At 53.4% G+C, this 27,309-nt stretch overlaps 1 protein-coding gene across 2 annotated transcripts; it reads left to right on the top strand.

Annotated features, from left to right (window-relative positions):
* On the top strand, positions 1 to 26,278 carry JUP (junction plakoglobin). 2 transcript variants are annotated; one of them, XM_061391794.1, is made up of 15 exons: positions 1 to 199; positions 12,106 to 12,321; positions 14,753 to 15,012; positions 15,247 to 15,485; positions 16,245 to 16,446; positions 17,275 to 17,419; positions 17,546 to 17,649; positions 19,426 to 19,764; positions 20,963 to 21,118; positions 21,327 to 21,446; positions 23,484 to 23,634; positions 23,741 to 23,862; positions 24,650 to 24,689; positions 24,972 to 25,137; positions 25,479 to 26,278. In XM_061391794.1, the coding sequence occupies exons 2-14, from the start codon at positions 12,114 to 12,116 to the stop codon at positions 25,121 to 25,123; spliced, it is 2,238 nt and encodes a 745-aa protein (XP_061247778.1). In that variant the 5' UTR covers positions 1 to 199; positions 12,106 to 12,113; the 3' UTR covers positions 25,124 to 25,137; positions 25,479 to 26,278. The 2 variants fall into 2 exon arrangements, with proteins under 2 accessions (XP_061247778.1, XP_061247779.1); XM_061391795.1 differs by having other exon boundaries at positions 57 to 199; positions 12,109 to 12,321.
* Positions 26,279 to 27,309: the final 1,031 nt, after the last annotated feature.

The raw sequence follows: 27,309 nt of genomic DNA, 5'->3' as shown, positions 1-27,309 counted from the left end.
CCTTAGGGGCGGAGCTACAAGGGGGCGAGAGGCGTGGCTTGGCTGTCAGGTCCCTTCGCCTTTTGTTCGGTTACTGAGTTGCTGCCTTGGCCAGAGTCTGGAGCAGCCGCCGCCCGAGCGCGCCGATCTCAGTTCGCAGCCCGCGCCGGCTCCCATCCCGGCCCGACCCCTACCCAGCCCGGCCAGGCTCCAAACGCAGGTGCGGACGATCGGGGGGCAGGTATCGCTGGGGCGAGGGAAGGGTAACGAGAGGCCGAGAGGCCGATCCTCGTTGTCTCTGGGCAGGTAAGAGCCGGAGCCAGGGAGCGCCACCCTGCACTGGCGGCAGGGGGCGCGCTGGGGTCCTGGGCGCTGCTACCAACCGGGCGCGAGGTTCGCGCGGAGCGCTACTGGGGGCTCGGGGAGAGGGCGGGGAGGGGTCAAGGCAGGTGCCTCTGGATCGCGCGTCCCCCGGGGCCCGCGGAGCTCTCTCGACGCCGCGTCCCTGACTCTGGCCCTGCCTCTTGCGGGGGAGACTTTCACCTGCTCGGCCTGCTTCCCAGCGCTCACTCTGTAGTCAGGAATTTACTGTTTGGGAAACTTGCTGCCGCTGGTCTCTTTGGGGCCACCCTCACCCCACCTCACGCGTCATCCTCGCTTTCCCTCCCTCTCTACTCCCCCAGGCCTGGGTGGGGCCCTATTGTCTGCGCCCGGTTTGCCCAACTCTGGGGGCTGAGCGCACATTTTCCCAGCGACGCGGGCCCCACCTGCCAAGCAGGTGAGCACAGGAGTCCAGAGGCCCTGCCCTCCAGCTCTGCAAACCCTGTCGGGACTGTACCTGCGGCGCCTCCCTCGGCTCCGCTCCCTGGGTGCCGGGCTCTTAGCTCTGCCATCGGAGGCGGGATAGGACGGCAGTGGGATTGGTGCTGGGCCCGGCTTCCCCGTGCAGCCGGTGTCTGGCACCCGCGTCAAGAACTGGGGTCTGGGCGGAGGGGTCGTGCACGCCTGGAGAATTCACCCGCCCAGTTACCGCAGCTGAGGCTTCCAGAGTGTTATGGGAACAGGACTACCCTTGCTCTCTGTCCTCTTCTTGGAGGAAAATATCACCCCAAACAAACTTTTCAGGAAGAAGTATTCACCGCAGCTTTCCCTGGGGCTTTGCCTGCCTCCTGGCCCGGGGCTTCCCCCCAGGCTTAAGGGGTCCTTCCCGGAGCAAAGTCCCCTCCCCCAGTCGGCCAGGCTGAACCTGGGCTAGTGCCTGCACTGTGACCCCGTCCACCCTGCCCCCACCTCCATCCTGTTTGCTGGGCCCCTGGGGCCCGAGATGGGGGCCGGAGTAAGGGGGGGGCGGTGGGTGGGCCAAAGGGGAAACAGCTTCTTCCTTCTCTTCCTGCCTCCGGGGACCACCACACCCCCTCGCAGGAGGCCTGCCCTACAGGCTCGCTCCCGATCTCTGCCCCCCTCCCCAGGAATGGGGGTGGGGCAGGGCCGGGCCTGCAGACTGAGGGTGGGGGGAGCGATTGCTCTGGTCTTTTTTTTCCCTGTCCCATCCCCCACGTCATTTAGCTGGCTGGTGACTGATCCGAAAAGCGGAGCGATGGGGCTGGATTTCCATTAGATTTCTAGGTTTTCGAAGGTACGTTCCTTCTGGAGGTTTTTGCACCCACCTCCTTTCCTGAGAGAGTTCGAAGGGGAAAGGAGGAAGGCTTCAGCAGGAAGGGTTTCAGGCAGAGCTGCTTTCGCCGCCGCTGCCTACCCCCTCCTCCAGTTTCCTGAGAGCCCTTTCCCTGGCCTCCTTGGGGGAACAGAGTGGGGAATGTAAGAGCCAGGTTCTCCTTCAGTCCTGGGATAAAGGGAAGATTCTGGGGATCAGGGTTGCTTGCTCTGATTTGCTTGGGAAGACCCTTCCTACCCTACAACTCTACCGTGGGGGTAGATGGGAGAGTGGGGGTGAAGGTCAGAAGCCTCCCCACCCCCCAGGAGTGCCGTGGGTCGGGGGGGGGTAGTCCCATGCCTCTTTTGCTCCTGTGGGTGTCACAAGGGCAAGGAGTTTGGGCAAAATAACCTGTTTTCCCTCTTCTCTGTGCCAAAGTGGAGGAGGGGAAGGCATTGTAATTACGCTGGTTAGATGATTAGTTTAGCTAATCTGGTTTGTGGCTGTGATGAAAAGATAATACTGAGGTGGGGAAGTATTGCTAGGAGGAGCAATACTTACTGGACTGGAAGGAGAGGCGGGAAAAGGTAGGATCCAAGTGGTCACTTCTTGCTAGATCAAACCTCAGCTAGAGTGACAGGATCCCTCTCCCTCCTTTCTCCCGGTCCCACCCCGAGCTCCAGTTACACCCCATTTCCTCTGGAACCTATGTTTGGGCTGCCAAGGATGAGGCTTTGAGACTGCATTGTGTGGAAATAAAAGGGTACCCATCAGGCAGGTACAGGTGAGGGGGTTCTCTCCCTGGCCTGGGAGTGCTTGGGGAAAAGAGCCACCTTAGAATGAGATGGGGGCAGCTGACTCCTGTACAGAAGAGCTGTTATTTGGACAGATGTTACAGTGGGGCAGTTCTGAGCATAGGTATTTAGACTTGGTTTGAGCTAGGTTTGGTTCCCAGCTCAGTCACTCATTTCCCATTGGAGTAGTCACTTCACCTGTCTGAACCTCAGTGATCTCCTGAGCAAAAATGATAACTTAAAAGACTAGGGACTACTTACAAATTCCAAGCACTTTCATTAATTGTTCTCATTTAATCCTTTCGATCATCCCTCTAGGCAAGCATCGTTCACCATTCTACAGGTGAGGAAATGGAAACTCAACTCAAGGGAGTTAAGTAACTGTCCAAGGTTGCACAGCGAGACCTGAGCAGGGCCACAGCTGGTATTTGGGTCCTTTGGCTCCAAGCCCAGAGCTCTTCCTGCTGTATCACTCCACTGAGGCTCTGGGAAGAATTTTTCTGCCATTGCTTTTTTAAGAGTCTCTGCTTGGGAGTCTGGGGAGATGAGAGTTCAAAAGGGCCCAGGATGGTGTGTGTGGGTGGTGAAGGTGGGGGCAGGTTTGTCAGGGGTGACTCATGTCCCAGCCTCCAGCCTTCTGAAACCTCCCTGCTCCATGGCTTGGTTTTCTGGAGGGGGCTGTTTCCCAAAGGCCAGGGGCTGTGGCGGATGTGTGGAGGAGGTTGTGACAGGGAGAGGAGGGCAGGGGTCAAAGCTGCTGCTGCCTCCCGGCTCGAGCTGGGCAGAACCACGGACTTTTCTGGGCTTGTCCCTGTATAGGAAGTGGGAGTTGTCTGCTTTGCTGGGGGCTGGAGCTGTGCCAAGCAAGTCAGGGGGTGGGGGGTGAGGTGGGGTTGGGGGGAGCTGTTCCCTGGGGAGTAGAGACAAATGAGAGTCAGATTTAGGACTGGGCCGGTGTCCTACTGGACTCTACCAGTCAGTGCTGCCAGGCTGTTCTTGGGCAGGAAGTTGGCTGTCCTCAGCTTTGGAGCTGGGAGCCCTGGGGGCTGGGAGTAGTTTTTCTGCTGTTGAGAAGGCCTTTCTGGTCTTGGGGGTGGGGTCAGCAGAGCCTTGGTCCTGGAGGGAGGGGTTGGTGTCCCTGTCCTCAGACCCGCCTGGCTCTGGCACGTCTGCCAACTGGGCACCTGACACCCGGATGGACCTGGGAAATGGGCCTCTATCTGTGTCAGTACAGCCTGGGTACTGAGCCTATTCGCCTTGGACTTCCAGATCACTTGAGATCAGGAGGGGACCCTAGGCATGGGGAATTACTGATCCTGGAGAAAAGAAGACTGAGGGGACTTGATGTGACAGACGAGGAAAGAGAATGAACTCAGTCCTGGCTGATTGCTACAAAGAGGGTGACAGGCTCGCAGTTTTCCACCCTTAGCTCCCCCAACCTCCCACCCAGAATACAGAAATGATCAGGACTCTTTTTTTTAAATCTTTTTTTAAAAAAATTATTTATTTTTAATTGAAGGATAATTGCTTTACAGTGTTGCATTCGTTTTTACCAAACACCAACATGAATCAGCCATAGGTTTACCCATGTCCCCTCCTACTTGAACATCCCTCCCACCTCCCTCCCCAAGTCTATTTCTTTTTCTTCCTTTTTTTTTTTTTTCACCTTTTTGGCACGTGGGGGTCTTAATTCCCTGACCAGGGATTGAACCCGTACCCCCTGCGTTGGAAGGCAGAGCCTTAACCACTGCACCACCGTGGAAGTCCCCAGGATGCTTATGGAAGGAATGGAGGCTAGACAGGAAGAAGGACTTCCCACCTGTTAGAGATGAGGTCTTGAGTTGATAAGTAAGAGGGAGATGCCAGTGGAGGCTCAGAGTTGACTCTTCTCTGAAGGGAATGAAGCAGGGCCCCATCCATGTGAGTTGGGGAGGGCCAGCCTACCCCAAGAGAGCAGGCAGGAATCACTACTGTTTAGGGGCAAGTCTGAGGTCTGGTGGGTCCCTGCTGGGGAAACTTTTAGTCTTGTGTCTTTTGGGAGGAGAGACCTGGCTCCGAGAGGGGCAGGGAGCCATGAGCCACTTACCCACTGACCCCTGCGAAGAGAAAGAGCAGTGTGACTAGGGCAAGTCATCAGGGTTTGTGTCTCTGCAAGGGACACCATGAGGCTTGCCTCCTGGGACATGGTTGAATCTGGTGGAGGTCTTGGGAGGCATGGACTGCCCTGATTTCCAGCAGCTTCTTTGGCCAGGCCAAAGAGAAAACTCTCTGACCACTCCCCCTTTGCTCAGCCTCTTGGCACCTCAGCTGTTGGGGGCCCTCAGGGCAGGAAGCTCAGCTTTCTGTGACCTATGGAGTGTAGGTTAATAGGTCAGCTATCTTTCCTCACTGTGGGGACAGCAGATTCTTGTCTCTGGCAAGTGGCAGGCATGGAGGACAACTGAGACAGGGCTGGGCAGTCAATACACTGCTTATTTGGAGGTGAGTGGAGGTTGTACTCACTATGACTCCCCCTCCCGCTTGATTGAAAAAGTAATATCTGCTCACTTTGCAAAATAGTTGGAAAGTTTAGGAAAGTTTATGAGAGAAGAAAAAGTCATCCATAATCCTATCCTTTGAGGCATCTACTGCTAACATTTCTTTCCCTTCTCTTTTCTTAGCATGCTCCTGTTTCTCAGCCTTGTTCTTGGATGATCTCATGCTGTGTATACAATAACAAATTTTAAACAAACCTTTACCCAAATCCTGGTTTTCTCCAGCAAATGCTGAACAGGGAAGTAACAGTTGGATCTTACTTGCTTTTCCAGGAGGTCAGGCAGCAATCCCTGCAGAATGAAACTCTGGGGAATCACAGCCTGAGGAGTGGACACAAGCTGGGGTTGGGCTCCCCAGGCCCTCGTGGTTGGGTGGGGACAGCAGGCCCTTGGGATTGAGATATGTCGCTGACACAAGCGAGTCTTTAGCGGTTGTTTCCTGAGGCTGGTAAAGTGTTTTTCCATTCCCAGGAGTCTTGGTTTGGGGTCTCTGCTGGTTTGGGATTTTTGCCCACCCAGGGCCCCCAGCAGGGAATGGATCTCCAGCTGGACTGCTCTCCAGGGGAGCCCTGAGGTTCCCAGGGTCCAGCCACCTGGCCGGGCATTTCCCTCTCCTTCAAGTCCCCTTCATTTTCCCACCCTGGTTTGTTTGCTTTGGGCAGGAGCCCAGAAGGAAGAAAATAAACAGCAGCTGGGTCGGCCTGACCTGAACCTCCTCCACCCCCAGCCAGGCCTGGGCCGCTGCTCCGGCTGTCCTCCAAACCGGAAGTGAGGGGTTTCCTCCGGAAGCTCAGGATGGGCTTCTGTGTCTTCTCCTGTCCCTAGAGCCCTGGCCATGGCTGGTGCCCATTTCAGTCTCTGCCCATTTGGAATGACCAGTCTGATGGGGGAGACCACAGTTTTGGCCAAGGAAATCTTGTCCACGGGTGGGGGTGTTTCTCCTGGAGCCACTAGTCTGAGGGGAGTGGCCTCTCTGGGAAGCCCCAGCCTGACTAGGGGGAGATAGGGCTCTCAAGGGAAGTAGTCACATCTCTGTACTTCTAGAGTCTGTTTCCGACTGTGCTTGGGCCCGCCGGCCAAGTCTCTGCTGGAGCCAGAGACAGAGTGAGGAAGGGTGGGGGCTGGTGACCCTGCAGAGCCCAGCCTCTCCCCTGGGGCTGCTATGTGGGGAATGTCCACGCCTGACTGGCCTGCCCGCCCCCGACTGCAGACCACAGCACATGTGACCTAGGAGAGGGGCAGCACTGTTTCTGCCCCTTCCCCTCCCAGGATCTGGATATAACTCATCCTCCCCAACCATACCCTGTCCTCCAACCCCAGGGGCTCTGGCCTAGGACCAGGAGGCAACTCCCCTCTTAGCCCTTATCTGAGAGGTCAGGGAAGAGAAGCTTGGGTCTTAACCTTGGGTGTGCATGCACGCTAAGTCGCTTTAGTTGTGTCTGACTAACTGCGACCCTATGGACTGTAGCCTACCAGGCTCCTCTGTCCATGGGATTCTCCAAGCAAGAATATTGGATTGGTTGCCGTGCCCTCCGGCAGGGGATCTTCCTGATCCAGGGATCGAACCTGTGTTTCCTGCATTGGCAGACAGGTTCTTTACCACTAGCACCCCCCTGGGAAGCCCCTGGGGTATTGGCTCCTAAAAAGCAGGCTGGCTGCCAGCTACCTTACTGGGCCCATCTTTGCTGGCCCCTCTGCAACTTCTTTGCTTTCCTAATGGAAAGACACTTGCCTGGGTTGTTCCTATCAACAGAGGCCTTCTGCTTGTACCATCCACACAACTTAACAGTGGTCTGAAGAAAGCAGTGTCTTGATTGTCTCCACTTTATTTTTGGCTGTGCCGCTCAGCATGTAGGATCTTAGTTCCCGGTCCAGGGATTGAACTCATTCCCCATGCAGTGGAAGTGTGGACTCCTAACCTCTGGACTGCCAGGGAAGTCCCTGTCTCTCCACTTTACAGAGGAGGAATATGAGGCTTCAGGAAATCACATGACTTGCCCAAGGGCACAGAGCCAGTGTGAGGTGAGGCTGGATGGAGCTTTCCCCTGACTGCACCCTGTCCTCGGTCCCCTTCCTCTGTCACTGCCTGAGCCCGTGATCTGCATCTACAGAGTCTGACCTCTGGCCCAAGGACCTTCTGGAAGCCCTGCCTGCTCTGTTGCAGTGCTTCTGAGCCAGGTCCCAGCACACCGCTCGGGCAACCAATTCCTGTTCTGATTTCCAGATGTGTGATTGAAACTTGGTGTCATACAGCCCAGCCCAGCTGGCGAGGGAAGGAGCCTGTAGCTCTGGTGGGAGTTTTTAAATTTATTTTTAATTTTTAAATATTTTTGGCCGTGCTGCAGTGCACATGGGATCTAGTTCCCTAACCAGGGATCGAACCTGTGTCCCCTGCAGTGGAAGCGCAGAGTGCTAACTCCTGGGGAAGTCCTGGGATTTATTTTTTTATTTCAGAGGTGGGCTGCACCCTGCCAGGACAGTCTTGGATTTAGAGTGCCCAGTGACAGCCCACTGGGTTGGCCATGCAGAGGAGGAGGCAGGAGTGGAAGGCAGTGTGCCCCAAAGCATCCTCATTGCTTGCTTGCAGATTCCTGGCCAGTGTGGGCCAGTGGGGGAGGGGTCCTTTGCACCCCCTCTCCAGAGCCCCTGTTTTCTCTTCCTGCCCCTTGTGAGGTCCCCATCCCATCCTGTGATCTCTGAGCTGGCTTCTTCCTCCTGTGTCGCCAACAATAGAACCACTGCTAAACAAAGCGCCCCCATTCAGTTCAGAGCCCCGCCCTGTGTCTGGCTCTGCCCGTCTCCGGCCAGGGTGCCTGGGCAGGGCCCACGTCTGTCTCGCCTCCTTCCACCCTGGCTCTGACCAGGGGCATTGTGGTGGGTCTCCAGATCCAGGGCAGAGCAGGGTGAGACCAAACTGGGTGTGGCCTCCTCCGCCCTGGGAACTGCAAAACCAGCATTTTGGTTTCTTGTGAGAGAATTCCCCTGATTCTCCTGGGGAGTAGGTGAGAAGAGGTGGGGTTGCTTGACAGTCCTGCCTGAGGTCTTACTTAGATCTTTCCTGTGCTGAGAGTAACTCCCTCCACCATCCTTTCTTCATGAAGAGTTCTGGTGTGTCTTCTCTGAACTGCTTTCTACCTCTGACCTTGCCCACCCTCAGCCTTTTCTTGACTGTCATAGGAACTCTGACTTTTTATGCCTAGAATCTTAGATATCAACGTTCCTCTGAGATCACCCAGGCCACTCTTTCTGTGGATGAAGCACAGAGAGGGAAAGCTGTTGCCCAAGGACACACAGCAAGTTGCCAGCAGAGCTGGGACTAGAACCTGTGACTCCTGATTTTGGAGCAGCCAGTGCTTGGCTCCACCTATGCTCCCTTCAGCTCCCTGCCTCCGGTCTCTCTGCAGGTGCCTGGCATTCTTTCCCTGATTCCAGGGTTTCCCCTCTTCCCCCAGATGCCCTGTTAGGAGCCAGGGGAAGAGGCTGGTTGGCAACGAGGCAGACCTGGGCTTGAGCAGAGCACCACTATTTTTCAGCGTGGCACTTGATTCCTCATCTGGAAACTGGAATAATCAAATGCTGACCAGGGTTGCTTCTAGGAAGCATGAGATTCATTTGCTAATTAAGACACACGCCCCTGCCTCCATCCTTCCACTATGGTGGATTCTTTGACCTCCGTGAGGCCTCTGTCTCATTCTAGGCAGTTGTCCAGCCCTCAGCTTCTCTTAGCTCCAGGCTTGGGCTGGTCGGGGTGCTGAGGGGCCTGCTAGGAAACACCTCTCTTATGGCTGGCCTTGACCTCAAGGGTCCCTTTGGATCTGGGGCCAGCGAGTGGATTGTGCCTTAGGTTCTGGCCAAGGCCCGCATCTCTCACTTGGCTGAGAAGCACCAGGGGTAGGTGATGGTCTCTACTGGGAGCAGCGTTTTCTGGCTCAGATGGGCTATTTTTACTGATAGGGCTGGAGATACCCAGTTTTGTTTTTTTAATAACTCACTATAGAATAAACAAGAAAAATTATACAATCATCTCAAGAGATGTAGAAAGATCATTTGGTACCATTCAGCATCCATGGCACACAGGCCTGGAACTCAGCCCCAGCAGGGCCTTCCTTCTGCCTCTGAGTGCTAGTTTGAAATCTTTTTTTATTTTTGGTTGTTTTTTCCATTGGAGGATAATTGCTTTACAATATCGTGTTGCTTTCTGCCCTACATCAACATGAATCAGCCACAGGGAGATGTCCAGTTTGTCCTCAGCGAATCTGGCTGAGGCTCGGCGGCCAGATGGCAGCTCAGCTGTCTGCCCGGCAAAGTGGCCTTCGCAGGGTTAATGCAGCTGTCTTTACTGACGCAGTTTCATCTTCCTTCTCCGGGCTCGGATGTCCAAGGCTTCCTGCCTGAATTTTCTCCCTGGGGGCTGCTCGGAGACAGGCTTTCTCCTCCCAAACTCTCCTGTGTTCTCTGTCTTGTCTCTCCAGGGAAGGCAGGAGTGCTGGGTGGGCAGCGTGTGCTTAGGGCAGGGGCGAGGGGGAGGGCTCCCCCTGAAATAGCTGCATCGGCCTGGATAGCAGCTGGGCACATCTGGCGGCACCGAGCCTGCTTCTGTTTATCAGCCCGAAACTCTGAGTCACTTGGGGTGATGGGAGGAGAGGAAAGAAGCTCCAGGGAGTGGGCCTGGCTCCTGCCTCTGCCTGTTCCAGGTGTGCTTATAGGCAGGGGAGGGGAGGGGTCACCATAAAAGGCAGGGAAACCTGAAGGATCATTGACGTCCTCCTGGGAGTTGGCGCTGGGCCTGTTCGGGAAGACATATCTGTGGTGACCTTTGTTCCCAGCAACGGACAAGGCTCACCAGCCGCCGCAGCCTCGTCCCCAACTGGTCTCCAACGCAATGGGACAACGGGTTTGAGGTGCTGGGTGCTACCTCCCCTCTGGGTGGGCCAGCCTGGGGTCTACTTGCCATCTGAGGCCACACTGGGTGTGCACAGACCACAGACAGGTGTCACTCAGGCCCAAGCCTGGTCCTGGCTGTCATTTCTCTGCTGTGCCCCCTCACCCGGTGGGGCCTCAGTTTCCCCATCTGTAAATTGGGAAGAAGAGCATGTCCTTTGAAACCCACTTGTGAGGATGTTGGCTGTCTTGAAAGGCACCAGGTAGGCCCTCACCGGGGTGCAACTTCTCTCATCCCTCTTCCTGGCTGTTGGACTCTGGAGGTCAGCACTCGAGACAAGGGAGCTGGACAGACCAAGCAGGAGTCACCTTGCTGGTACAGAGTCAGGCCCAGCTATTCATGACCCTCAAATGTCCCCAAGTTTCTGAATAGTAGCAGTGACTCCCCTGAGGCCTGCTCCACCCTGAGGTGAGAACACATCCTGGGGGAATACTGATACCCAGGCATGGCCACCGACATTGAGCACCTACTGTGTGGCCAGGTGCCCAGCTGGGTTGGTGGTGGGAGGTGGTGCTGCCCCATTTTACAGATGAGGATGGGGGTTCAGCTGAGCTGTGAATGGCCCGGGAGTATGTGGCTGAGGTCTGAACTGGTTGGTGGGACTCAGAATTCTGCGGAAGGCTTCTAAGAGCTGGGGTGCCAGAGAGATGGGGTTCTTAAGGCCTGAGCCTCTGGGGTCACTCCTGATCCTGCCCCATATGCAGAAGATTCTGGAGTCTCTGAGGCTCCCAGAGAAACCTGTCTGACTGCTTCCCTGCCCCACCTGCTTTCCCAGTTTCCCACCCAATGCCTGGGGTGTAGTTGCCTCACCTTGCAGCCCTTCCCAGGAGTCCCAGTGAATGGGGGTGGGCCTTCGGGACCCTAGAAGTTGCTGGAGGCTCTGAGTGACGTCTCTTGTCTTGGGGGTTTGGGGCTGTGGGCCGCAAGGTGAGTGAGCCCGTTACTGCCAAAATCTGGCTTTCTCTGCCCACTGAAAGTGAAGTCACTCAGTCGTGTCTGACTCTTTGCGACGCCATGGACTGTAGTCCACCAGGCTCTTCCATCCATGGGATTCTCCAGGCAAGAATACTGGAGTGGGTTGCCATTTCCTTCTCCAGATCTTCCTGACCCAGGAGATCTTCCTGACCCAGGGATCGAACCCAGGTTTCCCACATTGCAGGCAGACGCTTTAACCTCTGAGCCACCAGGGAAGCCTGAATTTAAAAATACAGAGATAGAGCTTAGAGGAAATAGAAAGGTAGCTTTAATCCTCAGCCGGCAGAGGGGGAGAACACAGTAGGTTTGTGCCTCAAGAACTGTTTCCCCCTCTTCCATAAGGAATCTGAAGGGTTATATAAAATGAAGGCTCGCAGTCAGGGGTAGGTGATGATAAACAAACGTATAAGGATTTTGCGTCCTCTTCTTGCATTGTTTCAAAAGTAGTCATAGGCTGGCATCAGGTAGCCCGGTAATTGGATCTGGTAGTCCCAGTCCCAAAGCCCAGGAGTTGAGGCCATTGTCTTTTGTGTATTGTAGTGTGGCCTTCTTTCTGTATTGCAAAAAGAGAGAAAACTACCAGGTGTGGTCTGCAAAGAGAGTGCTGTGAAGGTGAGCACCAGATACGGGATGTAATTAGCATGAAATCAAAGGATGATAGGCACAAAATATAGCTTAAGCGGAGTTAGGGGGCAGAAAAGCAAACTTAGACTACAGGTTTGTTGTTGTTCAATCGCTAAGTTGTGTCTGACTCTTTGCGACCCCGTGGACTGCAGCTCCCCAGGCTTCCTTGTCCTTCCCTGATTAGGAACAGTTAAAGTGAAAACTAGGGGTAATCTGGCCTGCTCACTTTATGTTCTTTGTTCTCAGGAAAGAAAAGAAAAACTCATTCTTCTTTGTTCCTTTTCACTGCAATAAACCCAGGGCTGGGTTGGAGCATCTGGCCCTTTAAGGCACCTGTCTCCGTGGGGTTCATCCCACCCTGGGCTGGAGGTCAGAGATACAAGCTCAGGACTCACACCGGGTGTCCCACCCTGGGCAGTCCTCCCTGGGTTTGGTTCCTTGTGCCTCCCACCCTCCTCCACAGCCCACTGGGGCCCTTGGGGCCATGGTTGGGGGAAGGGGTGATGGGCAGGGCCTGGGTAGAGGCTGGAGATGGGGGCCGAGCCAAGTGATGGGATGTCCCACCTGGTCAGCTAATTTCCTGCCCCTCTTCTGTGTCCCCAGCAGCCACCATGGAGGTGATGAACCTGATCGAACAGCCCATCAAGGTGACCGAGTGGCAGCAGACATATACCTACGACTCTGGCATCCACTCGGGGGCCAACACCTGTGTGCCCTCGGTCAGCAGCAAGGGCCTCATAGAGGAGGATGAGGCCTGCGGGCGCCAGTACACGCTCAAGAAGACCACCACCTACACCCAGTCGGTGCCCCCGGGCCAAGGTCAGGACCCCTGGGGACTCTTCTGTGGGGCTATCCCAGCAGAAAAGCAGCTGGCTCCTGGAGGGAGGTGAGGGTCAAAGGAGGCAGACCTCAGGAGGCTCCCAGTCTTCGGAGGGAGGCTCAGCTCCGGTGCTTAGACTCAGCAGTCTGAGGGAGGAGGCACAGCATCTTCACAGCGCCCCTCCATCTGGGAGGGAGGCAGATTCCCGTCCCGTGAACCTCTAATAAGAAGGGGAGGCATAGACCCTGCACACCAGTCTGATGGAAGAGGCATGGTCCTTGCCCTCCACGAACGTACGGAGTGCTAAGGAGGCACCCTGCTACCCTCAGGGAACCCAGAGGCTGGGGGAAGACACAGTCCTTTTGCTCAAGTACACAGTGGGGGCAGAGCCCAGTTCTGGGGCTTGGTCAGAGTGGGGATGCCTGCCAGCCCAGGGTGCCCTGCCTGTCTGGGGGAAAGGAGGGTCCAGTCCCATCTGTAGCCCACAGACGGCTCTAGGGCCCTGAATGGTGTGGTATGGTGAGCCTTGGGAGCTGGGGAGGGTGGAGAACAGGTGGTGGCAGCCCGGGCCACTGCAGTGCTCAGCCTCTGCACCCCGGGGAGCTCCTCCTGACAGCATGCAGAGGCCTCTCCGCTTGGCGGGGCCAGGCATTGTGTTGGTTGCTAAAGTGCAGATTCAAGGCAGGAAAGCCATGTGGATGTCCCCTCCTTCCCAACTACTGGGAGTGGGGAACCTCTGTCTCCCTCTCCTCTGGGCTTTGGGACACTCACCAGGGCAGGGCTGCCTGGGAAACTGGGATACCTGTCTCTGGGACTTCCAGACTTACCAGGGGGTGGAGCCTGGACTGAACTGAGAGCCCTTCTCCTATTTTGTGAATCCCACAGTCCCAACTTCCCCTGTCATCCATTGTATTCTATTGGGTGACCCTCTGGGCCTCTATTTGCTGCTGCTGCTGCTGAGTCACTTCAGTCATGTCCGACTCTTTGTGACCCCCATGGACCGTAGCCCTCCAGGCTCCTCTGATCATGAAATTCTTCAGGCAAGAATACTGGAGTGGGTTGCCATGCCCTTCTCCAGGGGCTCTTCCTGTATCTCCTGCGTCTCCTGCGTTACAGGCAGATTCTTTACCACTGAGCCACCGGGGAAGCCCCTGGGCCTCTATTTAGCTGACCATATAATGGGTGAATTGCCTCCTTTGGGGAGGTTGAGGGTGTAATTAGAATCATGAGATTTCAGGGTTGGAAAGAGACAGAGGTTGTATCATCCTACCCCTACCTGATTGTTAAGGGAGGGGCATAGAGTCAGGGTTGGGTTCTGGAGTCAGGCTGTCTGGGTTCCAGTCCCAACTCGGGTTCTTATAACCTCTCTGTCTCAGTTTTCCCATCTGTAAAGTGGAGATAATAATAGTCCTTGCCTTGTAGGGTTGTAAGATTAAATGAGAAAAATATAAGGCCTGCACTTAATTCACTGCTGGGCACACAATAAGTATAGGCATAGGACTTCCCTGGTGGTCCAGTGGTTAAGGCTCTGCGCTGCCAATGCAGGCGACACGGGTTCAATCCCTGATTGGTGAACTGAGATCCCACATGCTGTGCAGCATGGCCAAAAGACCTTTAAAAAAGTATAGGCACAAATTTCTTTTTTTTTACAAATTGAAGATTTGTGATAACTGCATGGATCAAGTCTATATGCGCCATTTTCCCAGCAGCATTTGCTTACTTCATGTCTCTGTATCACATTTTAGTAATTCTTGCAATATTTCAAACATTTTCATGATGATTCTCTTTGTGATGGTAATCTGTGATCAGTGATCTTTGATAATGCTGCTATGACTTGTTGAAGACGCAGATGATAGTCATCATTTTTTGGCAATAAAATATTTTAAAATTAAGATATGTACATTTTTTAGACACAATGCTATCACACACAAGATACTATAAATAGTGTAAACATAAGTTTTACATGCAGTAGGCAACCAAAAAATTCATGACTCACTTTACTGCAATATTCACTTCTTCATTGTAGTGGTAGGGAACTACGTATCTTTTATATATTATACATTATATAACCGTAATATCTTTTAGGTATGCTTGTACTCAAAAAATGTTAACTATTCCTTTTAATAATAATAAACTCTGACCTTATTTTTAGTGATATGTGCCAGACACACGCTCCTTTCTTTTAAGAACAATTCACACCTATCATGTCATTTAATTCTCATAAGAATTCCCTGTGATGAACAGAACAGGAGGTGCCCCATTTTATCACTGATGACCTGAGGTGATGATGACCTCCTCAAGGTCACTGGTTAAAGGCAGAACTGTGAGTGGTGGACTGGAAGTCAGCCCAGAGAGCCCAAATGGGATGCCTGCTCCCCAGTGTCCCCCTGCCCGCTTCCTGCAACTCAGTCCCTCTTTGCTGGCCCCCAGGTGACCTGGAGTACCAGATGTCCACGACCGCCAGAGCCAAGCGGGTGCGGGAGGCCATGTGTCCCGGTGTGACAGGAGAGGACAGCTCGCTGCTGCTCACCACCCAGGTGGAGGGGCAGACCACCAACCTGCAGCGGCTGGCTGAGCCATCCCAACTCCTCAAGTCGGCCATCGTACATCTCATCAACTACCAGGACGATGCTGAGCTGGCCACCCGGGCCCTGCCTGAGCTCACCAAGCTGCTCAATGATGAGGACCTGGTCTGTGAGGGCCTGGCCAGGGTGGAGGCAGGACAGGGAGGGGAGAGTCAGAGGTCTGTAGGAGAGGGCTCTGCCTGGGGTGGAGAGAGGTCATTTCCAGAGCCTCATCAGTGGGAAGTCTGACGCAGGTCTGTCTGAGCGTTGTGGAGGTGTCTCCTGGCCCTTCCTGCTCACAATGGCAGCCGTCTCGGCCCGTCTGCTCACTCCCTCCCCTCCTCCTCCTTACCCCCCAAGGTGGTGGTGACCAAGGCGGCCATGATCGTGAACCAGCTGTCGAAGAAGGAGGCGTCTCGGCGGGCGCTGATGGGCTCGCCCCAGCTGGTGGCGGCTGTCGTGCGCACCATGCAGAACACCAGTGACCTGGACACGGCCCGTTGCACCACCAGCATCCTGCACAACCTCTCCCACCACCGCGAGGGGCTGCTTGCCATCTTCAAGTCGGGCGGCATCCCTGCCCTGGTCCGCATGCTCAGGTACCCACCCCTACTCCCTGCAGGAACCAGGGGTGTCGCCTCCCTTGGACTTCCCTGTCTTCCATAGATTTATTGAGCACCTACTGTGCCAGGTGCAGAACCACGCCCAGTCCTGATGCTCAGCTGCTCACAGCCTAGCGGGGGAGACAGGCAGGTAACTCTCAGGTTATTTATCAGGATACAGTGTAGACGACGGCAAAGGTGTGCCCAAGATTGGTCAGTGGAGCTCCAAGAAGCTGTTCACTCTGATGGCAGGGGTTTGACAGAGGAGTGGACTTTGATTGGTGTAGATGACGGGAAGAGTATTCCAGGCAGAGGGAACAGCCTGTGCAAAATCCCTTGCCACCTTTATCTTTCCCTGCCTTGCAATGTTGAATAGCCTTTTTCCTGATCCCCATACCCAGCTGCAAGTTCCTTAAGGGAGGAAATACTGATCTTACTCCTGAGTCCCTTGCAGGCCTTTCTAGCATGATGCCTTCCACATGGCAGTTACTCCGGTGTCCAGGGGACCAACTCAGTAGGGACAGGTGTGCTTAGCACCGAGCTGGGAGTCCAGAGCAAGAGGAGTCATGGTCTCAGTGGAGAGAGGAGAGGTGCTGCGTGCTCTGTTCATAGAGATGAGACTGGACTCAAGGGACAATGAAATTTTAGTAAAGAGGTATTTCCATAGAGGTGTCAGTATTGGGGAAGGCTTCCTACAGGAGGTGACCCACATTTACCTGGAACCTGACTCACGTGAACCCTCTACCCCAATCCCAGCTCCCCTGTAGAGTCGGTCTTGTTCTATGCCATCACCACGCTGCACAACCTGCTGCTCTACCAGGAGGGTGCCAAGATGGCAGTGCGCCTGGCAGACGGGCTGCAGAAGATGGTGCCCCTGCTCAACAAGAACAACCCCAAGTTCCTGGCCATCACCACCGACTGCCTGCAGCTCCTGGCCTATGGCAACCAGGAGAGCAAGGTGGGCTGAGCCCTGTCGTCCTCACACAACCATGTGCTTCCTCCAGTTCTTCCTGCCCCCAACCAAGACCTGCATCCCCATGCCATCCCCCTCCATCCAGCTGCAGCTTCGGGTCACTGCTTCCTTATTCTTTTTAGGTTAAATGTATATATGTAAATTCTGATGTAATGTTTCATCATACTACTGAATATTTTGAGGATAAGGGAAAGAAAAAATGATCCTCACACAACCATGTGCTTCCTCTAGTGCTTTCCTGTGGGCACTTTTTATACAGTTGTAGTCATAATTTACAACTTGGCATGTTTTCTACTAATGTATGATATTAAAATTATTATTATTGCTTTTTGCTACTCTGTCCTCAAAACCACCCTTTATAAGAGCAAATAACATTTCATTAAATGGAGACTCCAGACTTTATCCTGAGGAAGGGCATTTAGGTTGCTCCTGATCTTCAATTTTTATGAACAATGCTATAATGAACATATTCAAGACACAGCTTTTCCCAAAAAGTAGGAATTTTTTTCATCAGTAGGGTTAAGGATTTTTCATGTTTCTAAGCTTTTACAAAAATTTCCAGGTACTTTCCAAAAGGATTGCCTTACTTACAATGCCATCAGCAGCAATGTATGTTAGTAGTCTCACCTCATCCTTGCCAGCATTGTGTATTATCATTTCTTTCAACATTTGGCTTATTTAGTAGTCACAAAAGCTATTCAGGTTTTGGATGAAGCTCAGTAATAACCGCTCTGTCACCTACCCTCCCTTCCGTCCTTGTTCCTTGCCAGAGACCCCATCTGTCTCACACTCATTTCCCCCCTCCCCCCACAGCTCATCATCCTGGCCAATGGAGGACCCCAGGCCCTCGTCCAGATCATGCGCAACTACAGTTATGAGAAGCTGCTCTGGACCACCAGCCGCGTGCTCAAAGTGCTGTCCGTGTGTCCCAGCAACAAGCCTGCCATTGTGGAGGCTGGTGAGTACTGCAGCCCGTGAGGATGGCCCATGTAGCCAGGTGGGTGGGGGCGGGGCCCCTGATCAGCCACCAGGCTCAGTCCGCTGTGCTCCCCTGTGGCTGACATGTGCTCATCTCCTACCCCAGGTGGGATGCAGGCCCTGGGCAAGCACCTGACGAGCAACAGCCCCCGCCTCGTGCAGAACTGCCTGTGGACCCTGCGCAACCTCTCTGATGTGGCCACCAAGCAGGTGAGGGAGGTGATCAGGCCTGTGTCCCCCTCCTCAGCTGTCTTTCTGCATCCAGCCTCCTGTCTGGGAGTCTGACCTTAGGAGCCTGAGACCCCTAAATCTTGCTCCATTGTGGCTGAGGCTGGAAGTGCCCTTCATCCCTTTAGCTAAAGGCTCTAATCCCTCTGAGGGGTTTTGGAAGAGGACTAGAGGAAAGGGGCTGATGGTTCCAAGCAGGGGTTCAGCTGGTACCAGAGGAGCAGTTATGCCCTAGACGTTGGGCAGGGAGCAGTAGTGTGCAGGCGATGGCTTGGGGGCCCTGCGTGGCTAAAAACAACTTAAGGAAAAATGCAGTTTCAGGACAAGTCTTCTGGTTCCTCCTTTAGACCTGTCTGTCATTGCTAAGAATTACATCAATGTTCTAGGCTCAGTTAAGCACTTGGGACACTGGCTTCTTTACCCCTTTCAGTACCTGGAGGTAGAGTGTGGGGCTCGTTGTTAGCTGAAGAAACAAAGGCTCAAGTGGTACATATATACAATGGAATATTACCCAGTCATTAAAAAGAATGAAATAATGCCATTTGCAGCAACATGGATTGACCTAGAGGTTGTTATTACACTAAGTGAAGTAAGTTGGACCGAGAAAGACAAATATTATGTGACATCACTTACATGCAGACTCAAAAAAACGATACAAACGAATTGATTTATAAAACAGAAACAGACTCACAAACTTAGAGAATGAATTTATAGTTACTAGGGTGAAAATTGGGGGGCAGGGATAGATTGGGAGTTTGGGATTGACATGTGCACACTGATATATTTAAAATAGTTAATCAACAAGGACCTATTGTATAGCACAGGGAACTCTGCTCAGTACTCTGTAATGACCTAAATGGGAAAAGAATTTGAAAAATAATAGATACATGTATATATAACCGAATCACTTTGCTGTACAACCAAAATTAACACAACATTGTTGATCAACTATAATCCAATATAAAATAAAAATATTAAAAAAATTTTCAACTATATCCAATATAAGATAAAAATTAAAAAAAGAATATTTTCAACTGTACTCCAAGAAAAAATAAAAATTAAAAAAAAGAAATTTTTCATGGGCAAAAAAAATGAAGAAGAAATAGAAACAGGCTCAGGGAGTTAAGAAATGGCCTTGGTCATGGCTAGTAGACAGCAGAGTTGGGATGTGAACTCAGGACTGTCTGTCCCCAGCGCCTGGGGTTTTTATATTCTCCCACAAGGCCCACGTGGCTCTCCCTGGGAGAAATGAGGTTTCTGGCTTAGGGATGTTTCCTGAAGGCAGATTTGGCTTGGGGACCACTGAGTGTGCAGCAGCAAAGGCCCAGAAAGGGAAGAAGCATGTAAAAGTGGTTCAAGTGGGCCACTGCAGCATGGCTCAACAGCTTCATTCTGGCCTAGGGGCCTCCCTCGGCCTGAGTCCAGTCCTGTTGGGTCTGAGGACCCAGAGGAGGAGTCGGAGGGGCTGGAGAAGAGAGCATGGGGCTTAGAGATAAGTTTGGGTTCAGATCTGGCCCATGAGCTGTGAGTCTGTGAGCCAGGCCCTCAACCTCTCTCAGCCCCAGATCCTCCATGGGTAGAACTGCCGTCTCACGGGGTGTCGGCAGGATTGCGGGACTGAAGATTCTCAGGGCCTAGGGAGTCTGTACTGAGTGGGCTGGAGACCCCCACTTAGGCCATCTCGCTCCCCTGGACATACTCGGGAAGCCCCTGCGTTTGGGGTTTTCCCTCACTCTCCACTGCTTTCCCCAACCCCAGGAGGGCCTGGAGAGCGTGCTGAAGATTCTGGTGAACCAGCTGAGCGTGGACGACGTCAATGTCCTCACCTGTGCCACGGGCACTCTGTCCAACCTGACGTGCAACAACAGCAAGAACAAGACGCTGGTGACACAGAACAGTGGTGTGGAGGCGCTCATCCACGCCATCCTGCGCGCGGGCGACAAGGATGACATCACGGAGCCCGCCGTCTGCGCCCTGCGCCACCTCACCAGCCGCCACCCTGAGGCCGAGATGGCCCAGAACTCCGTGCGTCTCAACTATGGCATCCCGGCCATCGTCAAGCTGCTCAACCAGCCCAACCAGTGGCCACTGGTCAAGGTACTGCCTGCTGCCCAGTGGGGCCAGGCGAGGGGAGGAGCTCTGAAGACAGTATTAGAGCCTCCACAGTCCATGGTGGCTCTGCTCCCGAGACCCAGAATCCTCCTATCTTGTAGCTTGGCCATCAGTTAGAATAGAGCTTCAGAGTTGAAGGCGCACAGGACCATCCTGGGTGGTCTCAATTCAACTGCAGGCTCAGATTCGGTAGGCCTGGGGTGGGCCTGAGACTCTGCATTTCTAACGAGTCCACAGGGATTTCGGTGGTCCACCGGGCACAGTCATTATGCTAGAGGGTCTGGACGCTCAAAGTCGTCCTCATATGAATGGATGGGTGAGGTCACCTCATCCATGTATTCTAGCCCCGGAGAAGTGGAAAAGCCCTGAAGGGCTGGCAGCGACCAGAAAGTGAGACCACTTCAGCCCATACTCAGGAACTTGTTCCTGTGGCCACGCCTGGATGGAAGGGTGTCAGTACTGTGTCATGTGTCCTGCTCAAACTCAGGAAGGATGCTAAAGAGACAAAGGGTAGAGAGGGTTCTGGTGACACTTGGTGTCTGCCATTGGGAGCCAGGGAACCTGGAGGCTGCCTGGGTAGAGGACAGATGTGTCAGTTCCCTGTCACAGACAGGGGAGGGGAGGGTGAGCCCGGGCAGAGCTGTAGGTGTGTGACATCTGGTGCCAGAGTAAGGGAGCGACTATAGACAGGGTCTTGTCAGAGGTCACCAGAGCCAGCTGGCAGGGTGGGAGCCTGGGGCAGAGACCTCGTTCCAGATCCCACTGCTTCAGCTGGATTACACTGTGAGTGTCACCAATACAGGAGGCTTTCGGGTCAACCCTAGCGAGGACTCCCTGATAATCAGAGTTTGGGAACCATCAGAAAAGCAAGACTATATTGTCCGTGAGGGAGCGTTAAGAGAGAGGGAACAGGGGTGAGGGTCAAGGTATGGGGGCTGGTGGAATATTCTGGAATGGAGTATCATTTTAGCAAGGGCTATTAGAGTCTGACATGAGGAACAACAAGATCATATGGAATAAGGGGCATGGGCTGGGAGAAGCATCATTCTCTGGAGACCTTCCAGCACATCCATGGCTGGCCTGGGGGAGAAGAGACCAGGGGGAAGGAGGAGATGATGCTGGAGAAGTGGGATCCTCCAGATGTCCACGAAATGCCCTTGACGGGTGCCCTTTTTCTTGCCAGGCAACCATTGGCCTGATCAGGAATCTGGCCCTGTGCCCAGCCAACCATGCCCCACTGCAGGAGGCAGCGGTCATTCCCCGCCTTGTCCAACTGCTGGTCAAGGCCCACCAGGATGCCCAGCGCCATGTGGCTGCTGGCACACAGCAGCCCTACACGGTAAGTGAGCTGCTGGGGCCTGTGACCACCCGCCCTGAGAGTCTGGCTGCCCTCTGTGTGAATGTGTATGCACATGAGCACATGACTAGGGGGGCAAGCTGCCATTGAGGCAAACTCTAAGGACCAGTGAGGTTTGTCAGTGTCCTGGAAGGGGGTGACCACTCCCTAGGCTCACTGTTGCTATACCCCAATGGCTCTTCTCGTGCAGGATGGTGTGAGGATGGAGGAGATTGTGGAAGGCTGCACTGGAGCCCTGCACATCCTTGCCCGGGATCCCATGAACCGCATGGAGATCTTCCGACTCAACACCATCCCCCTGTTTGTGCAGGTGAGTCTGGGGCAGGTGGGCAGGAGAGGTTTCCCCCAACCCTTGCTTTACCCCACTGCTGAAACGGGAATGTTTGAGGCAGTCTGGGCCAAGCATCAAGAGGTCTTTGGAAGCATTTGGAGAAAAGTGGCCACACCAGACGTGATCACTTAGCAAACTCCAGCATGGGAAAGGCTTTCCAAGCTCAGAGGTAAAGGAAGAGTCCACAAACGCAAACAGCAAGCATTCTTAGTGTCAGAAACAACATTAAGGTTTTAATGTCAGAAATAGCCTAAAACCATTAAAAAGTAAACAGCAAACTGGAAAAATATTTGCAAGCCTCGCAACAGACAAGAGTTTAATATCTTTCATATAAAAGGCTCATTAATAGTAAACCTCAGTAGTTATCTACAGAGAGGCACATATAACTCCCAGGTGGTTCATAAACAAACAGTGCTCTATCAACCCCAGGAGTTTAAAAGAAAGGAAGCCTATCCCACAGGGAGAGCCCATTTTCCACTATCAAATTGGCAAAGAAAAAAAAATGGGAGTGCTTTGTGCTGGTGAAGATGCAATAAAATGGGCAGTCTTATACCCTGCTGGTAGGAAGATAAGGTGGTAAAACCTCTCCAGGAAGCAACTTTGTGATGTGTATAGACAGCCTTGAAAATATTGGTATTCTTTGATCAAGGAGTACAGGTCTGGGACTCTCTATGAAATAACATAATGTAATTTAAAATATGGCATAAATGTATATGTGCAGCTGACAATTGCACTGTTACTAACAATAATTGAAAATTAACTGTCCAGTGATAAGAGAATGGTTAAAAAAAGAATGGTCCACTATATCATGTGGACATAGAAAATAGTGTTCAAGAATTTTCAGTTTTTGAATTTTTTCCCTTTAATTATTAATGTTCAGAGTAAGGAATTTGTGCTGGTAGCTACTTCCACTTGTGATGGATGAGGTTTTTTAATTTCCATTGTTGTTTTGCTTTGTAGCATTCTCCTTCTCTCTTGAGTACCAGTATGAACTCATAAATATTGTTTGTTTTTTGGCCATGTTTCTTCTCAGGCTGGCAGTTAGTTCCCTGAACAGGGATCAAACCCAGGCCCCCTGTAGTGGGATAGCAGAGTCTTAGCCACTGGGCCACTGGGGAAGGCCCTGAACTCATAGATTTTTAAGGAAAAGTTACTGAATAATATGGGGAAATGCTTTATGCTACAAAGTCTGATTAAAAAACAGGAATCAGGGACTTCTCTGGTGGTCCCATTGGTCAAGACCTTGCCTTCCAGTGCAGGGGGTACAGATTTGATCCCTGGTTGGGGAGCCAAGATTCTACACGCCTTGAGGTCAAAACAAAACACAACAAAACATAAAACAAACAATATTGTAAAAAATTAAAAAAAAAATGGTCCACATCAAAAAAAGTCTTAAAAAAAAGAATCAAATATGTGTTTATGACTGTGATGAAAATCCAATGGAAAGAAGCTGTGTCTGGGTAGAGGGTTGTGGCGGTTTTTTTAAATTAAAAGAATTTTTAAAAAATCTTTTGGCCTTCACCGTACTCCAGTGCTTTTGCCTAGAAAATCCCATGGACGGAGGAGCCTGGTAGGCTGCAGTTCACCGGGTCGCTAGAGTCGGACACGACTGAGCGACTTCACTTTCACTTTTCACTTTCATGCATTGGAGAAGGAAATGGCAACCCACTCCAGTGTTCTTGCCTGGAGAATCCCAGGGACGGGGGAGCCTGGTGGGCTGCCGTCTATGGGGTCGCAAAGAGTCGGACACGACTGAAGCAACGCAGCAGCAGCAAGGCTTATAGAATCTTAGTTCCCCAAGAAGGGATTGCACCCACGCCCTGGTATTGAAAACAGAGTCTTAACCACTGGATCACCAGGGAATGCCCTGCGTTTCCTTTCTTTAGATTTTACTTAGACTTATCACATTTTTTACTATGAGCTTGAGTTATATCCAAAACTGGGAGGCGGAGATTGGCAGGGTGGTGAGGTGTGTTGCTGGCTCGCCTCACGCCCACCCCGCGCCCCTCTCCCCAGCTCCTCTACTCCTCGGTGGAGAACATCCAGCGCGTGGCCGCCGGGGTGCTGTGCGAGCTGGCCCAGGACAAGGAGGCGGCCGACGCCATTGATGCGGAGGGCGCGTCGGCCCCACTCATGGAGCTGCTGCACTCGCGCAATGAGGGCACCGGTGAGGGGCTGGGCTAGGCGCAAGGAGGCGAGCAGGGTGAGGAGGGAGGCTGGGGGAGGTGGAGGCAAGCACCTGACCTGCCTGGCCTGTCCTGTTCCCTGCTCAGCCACCTACGCCGCTGCCGTCTTGTTCCGCATCTCCGAGGACAAGAACCCAGATTACCGCAAACGGGTGTCTGTGGAGCTCACTAACTCCCTCTTCAAGCACGACCCTGCCGCCTGGGAGGCTGTGAGTATCCTGGGTTGGGTCGCAGTGTCTGGCTGTGCAAGTTGCGTACTGCACAAGGACAGCACTTTGTCGGGTGTGTGTGTGTGGGGTGTTATCATCTTGTCAGCTTCATAGATTTTAAATTTTTTTTTTTAATATGCCGAATGGGGGAATCTTAGTTCCCCGACCAGGGTTTGAACCTGGGCCCCCTGCAGTGGAAATGCAGAGTCCTAACCACTGGATTGCCACGGAATTCCCAATAGATTTTAATTTTATAATTCAATCATTTATGACAGTTCCCAGCAGATGAAAGTAATAGGTTGGACCATCTACTGTTTTTGACCTACAAAATGGCAATTTTATGTTCAAACTGATATAAAGTGTTGGGGCAGGAGTGCCTTTCCCTAACTTGCACAAGGGTGCTGTTCCAGGCTGACGGCTGCCCTGATCCTGCGAGGGGCTGCTCCTGACACCCATTCTTTAGTCCTCTCCCGGCTACTCCCCTCCCCAGGGCTGCCCTAATTCTGCAGGTGCCTCCAAGGGGTCTTCGCTTTTCCTTTGGCCCCTCTTTATCTGTTGTTTTTTGGTTGCACAGCATGTGAGGTCTTAGTTCCCTGACCAGGGATCAAACCCGTGCCCCTTGCATTGTAAGTGTCTTAGCCACTGGACCACCAGGGAAGACCTCCTTGGCTCCTCTAGAGAAACATCTCTTGCTGCTCTTCTCTCCCCACCTCCCCCGCCCCAGTTCAGAGCCTGTGTTTCCTCCCTTCCCCTCTCCCCTAATGTTTCTCTCTGTCTCCGTCCTCAGGCCCAGAGCATGATCCCCATGAATGAACCCTATGCTGATGGTAAGTGGGTGCAGAGTTGCTCGGGACCCTGGAGTGCTGGGGCACAGGGGCGTCCTGTGTGGGTGTGTGTGAGCGAGGGAGCAGCTTTGTGTCCCCAGGGCCAAAGGACCAGTGACAGTCACCGTAGTGTTCACACCAACTCCTGGCCAGGTCCCTGACTTGGAGTCCAGGTCCCTAAGTGGGGCTGGGGGGTCCGGCCCACTGGGGCAGGAAAGGGTGGAAGCTGTGGCTGAGGGCTGTCCAGACCCTCGCAGAATAGCCTGAGACCCTTCTCCTCGCCAGACATGGACGCCACCTACCGCCCCATGTATTCGAGCGACGTGCCCATGGACCCACTGGAGATGCACATGGACATGGATGGGGACTATCCCATCGACACCTACAGTGACGGCCTCAGGCCCCCCTACGCAACTGCAGACCACATGCTGGCCTAGCTGCCCGGACCCGAGTATGGCGCCCCCTCCCCCTGCTTTGCAGCTCTCTCTCCCCCTGTGGGCTGCTGAGACTTGGGCTTCCCTTCCCTTAGGACCTCCTTCTCACGGGAGGCCTCTCAGGCTTTCCCTGAAACCCTGGCTCCTTTAGGGGGGAGCAAGCGTGGGGCCTCTGGGTGCTAAGCTGTCCCAGGGAAGGCATGCCTTGCCTGCCTTGTTCTATTATCTTTGCTCTGGGCAGCGAGTTCCTGCCCCTTCTGTGGATGGTGGGCGGGTGATGCAGGAGTGGCACGAGCTCCCAGGGGCCACGGACCTGGCCTAACCCTGTATCTTTGTCTGCTCCCCCCCACCCCCCCAGGTGCGGTTCCCCATCTGAGAGGTTCTCCGTGCAGGTGATGGGGCCAGATAGCCAAGTGCCTGAACCCGGGCAGCAGGGCTGCAACTTCCTGCGGAGCCCCGTGCCTCCAGAGGTTCTCTGTGGGGTCTTTCTTGGGATGGTGATCTGCTCCTGCTTTTCTATTCTGGGCCGTGGGTCCAGGGCCCGATAACCTGTTCCCACCCCTGAGGCCCTGGCACTAAAACTTTAGACTCGAGGCACCCACCTTGTCCCCCCCCGAAGCTCCCCTCTCCTCCCAGGCTGCCCATCTCCAGTGGCTTGGGCCCCACAGCTCTGGCTTCTGATTTGGTCACTGAACTCCAACTGTGCTGAGCCCCCGGGATCTTCAGGCCCCAGGTTCAAGGCCAAAAGGCCCAGAATCCAAAGCTTGTCTTGGAAAGTTCAGGGATCCTCTGGGAAGATGGGGTGGAGACACAGAGAGATTGTTCCCACTTCAGGACACTGCCTGCTTCCTCCCTGGGACACTCAGTTGGCTTTGGCCCCTCCTAGGGGAGCTTGGGGACAGCGCCCTGGAACCTTCCTCCCGCCCACACAACTACCCTAGCTGACCCCTGAGAAGTGCTCTTGGCTGACCCCTCTGGTGTGCGGTGAGGGGCTTTCTCTTCCTCTTCCTGTTTCAAACTCCCCACCACCACCTCCTGCACACGGGTGTTGGGGGCTGGGGGAGGTCCCAGCAGAGTTTTATTATGATCGCTTTATGTTTTTGGTTATTGGTTTTTTTTGTATAGACCAAAGCAAAGAAAATAAAACTAACACACTGATCTGATGGAGTTTGTTTGAGGGAGAGGAACGACAGGGACGGAGCTCCCTTAGCCTGGTACCACCTCGATGGCTGGACCCTGAGTGTCTATGGCCACCTTGTGTGTAGAAAAGGCTGGGGGTGGGGAGAAGCGGAGAGAAAGGAGCATCCACGAGCTGGAGTTGATTTAATTAATACATATAACTCAAAACCTCAGGAGGGGTGAAGAGCTGACTAGAGGTGAGTCCCGCCTTTGAAGGACACCAGGCCATATTTGTCTCTTCAATGGGGAACCTCTTTGCTGGCCTCTCAGTCTGCAGCCTGCTCTTCCCCTTCCCCGTGCAGCCTTAATGATCACTGGCTGATTTCTCCTGGGCAGAACACTCCATGTGGCCTATGGCTTGGAGACCAGGTTCCCTTCTGGTCTGTGGTGGGCCTGGCCCAGCCCCTGCCCGCCTCCCCTCCCCTGTTCCTGCAGCCAGCATCTTCCAAGCTGTTTCTTGACTCTGGATCTTGGCCCATGCTGTTTCCTCTGCTCTCATTTTACCCATCACAGTGTAACTGACAGCTTATGTGATGGTCCTGCACTCATGTCCCCAAATTCTCCTTCCTGGAGCAGGCTGAGTATGACATACATGTGGCCCCTGGGGGCCTGCTGTCGCCACATCTATTTCATGTCTACCCCTGCCTGGAGCTCGGGCAGTGGAGGGAGGCCGTGGCCTTGTTGGTGGAGGAGCAGTGGCACAGAGGTATTGGGGACAAAGCAGGGAACCCAATTAGGACGAGGCTGTGAGGTGCAGGCGAGAGGTGATGAGACACTGAGCCGATCTCCACTGAGATGAAATGGGAGGGAGAACAGAATTTTTAGGGACCACAAGAGGTTTTTTTTTTTTTTTTTTTTTGCTACACCGTGCAACTTGTGGGATCTTAGTTCCACAACCAGGGATTGAACCTTGGGAGTGAAAGTGAGGAGTCCTAACCACTGGACCATCAGGGAATTCCCACAAGAAGGTCTTTCTTGAAAGATCAGTGCACTTTCTCATACTCTGTGTT

The sequence above is a fragment of the Bos javanicus genome, chromosome 19 (assembly GCF_032452875.1).
Source record: "Bos javanicus breed banteng chromosome 19, ARS-OSU_banteng_1.0, whole genome shotgun sequence".
NCBI lineage: Eukaryota > Metazoa > Chordata > Mammalia > Artiodactyla > Bovidae > Bos > Bos javanicus.
This window is presented reverse-complemented; position numbering and strand designations above follow the sequence as displayed.

Coding starts and splice junctions, on each gene's coding strand:
- JUP (XM_061391794.1), top strand. CDS start 12,114: ATGGAGGTGATGAACCTGATCGAACAGCCCATCAAGGTGACCGAGTGG. Junction 23,635..23,740: donor CTCGCGCAATGAGGGCACCG/GTGAGGGGCTGG, acceptor TTCCCTGCTCAG/CCACCTACGCCGCTGCCGTC. Junction 23,863..24,649: donor ACCCTGCCGCCTGGGAGGCT/GTGAGTATCCTG, acceptor CTCCGTCCTCAG/GCCCAGAGCATGATCCCCAT.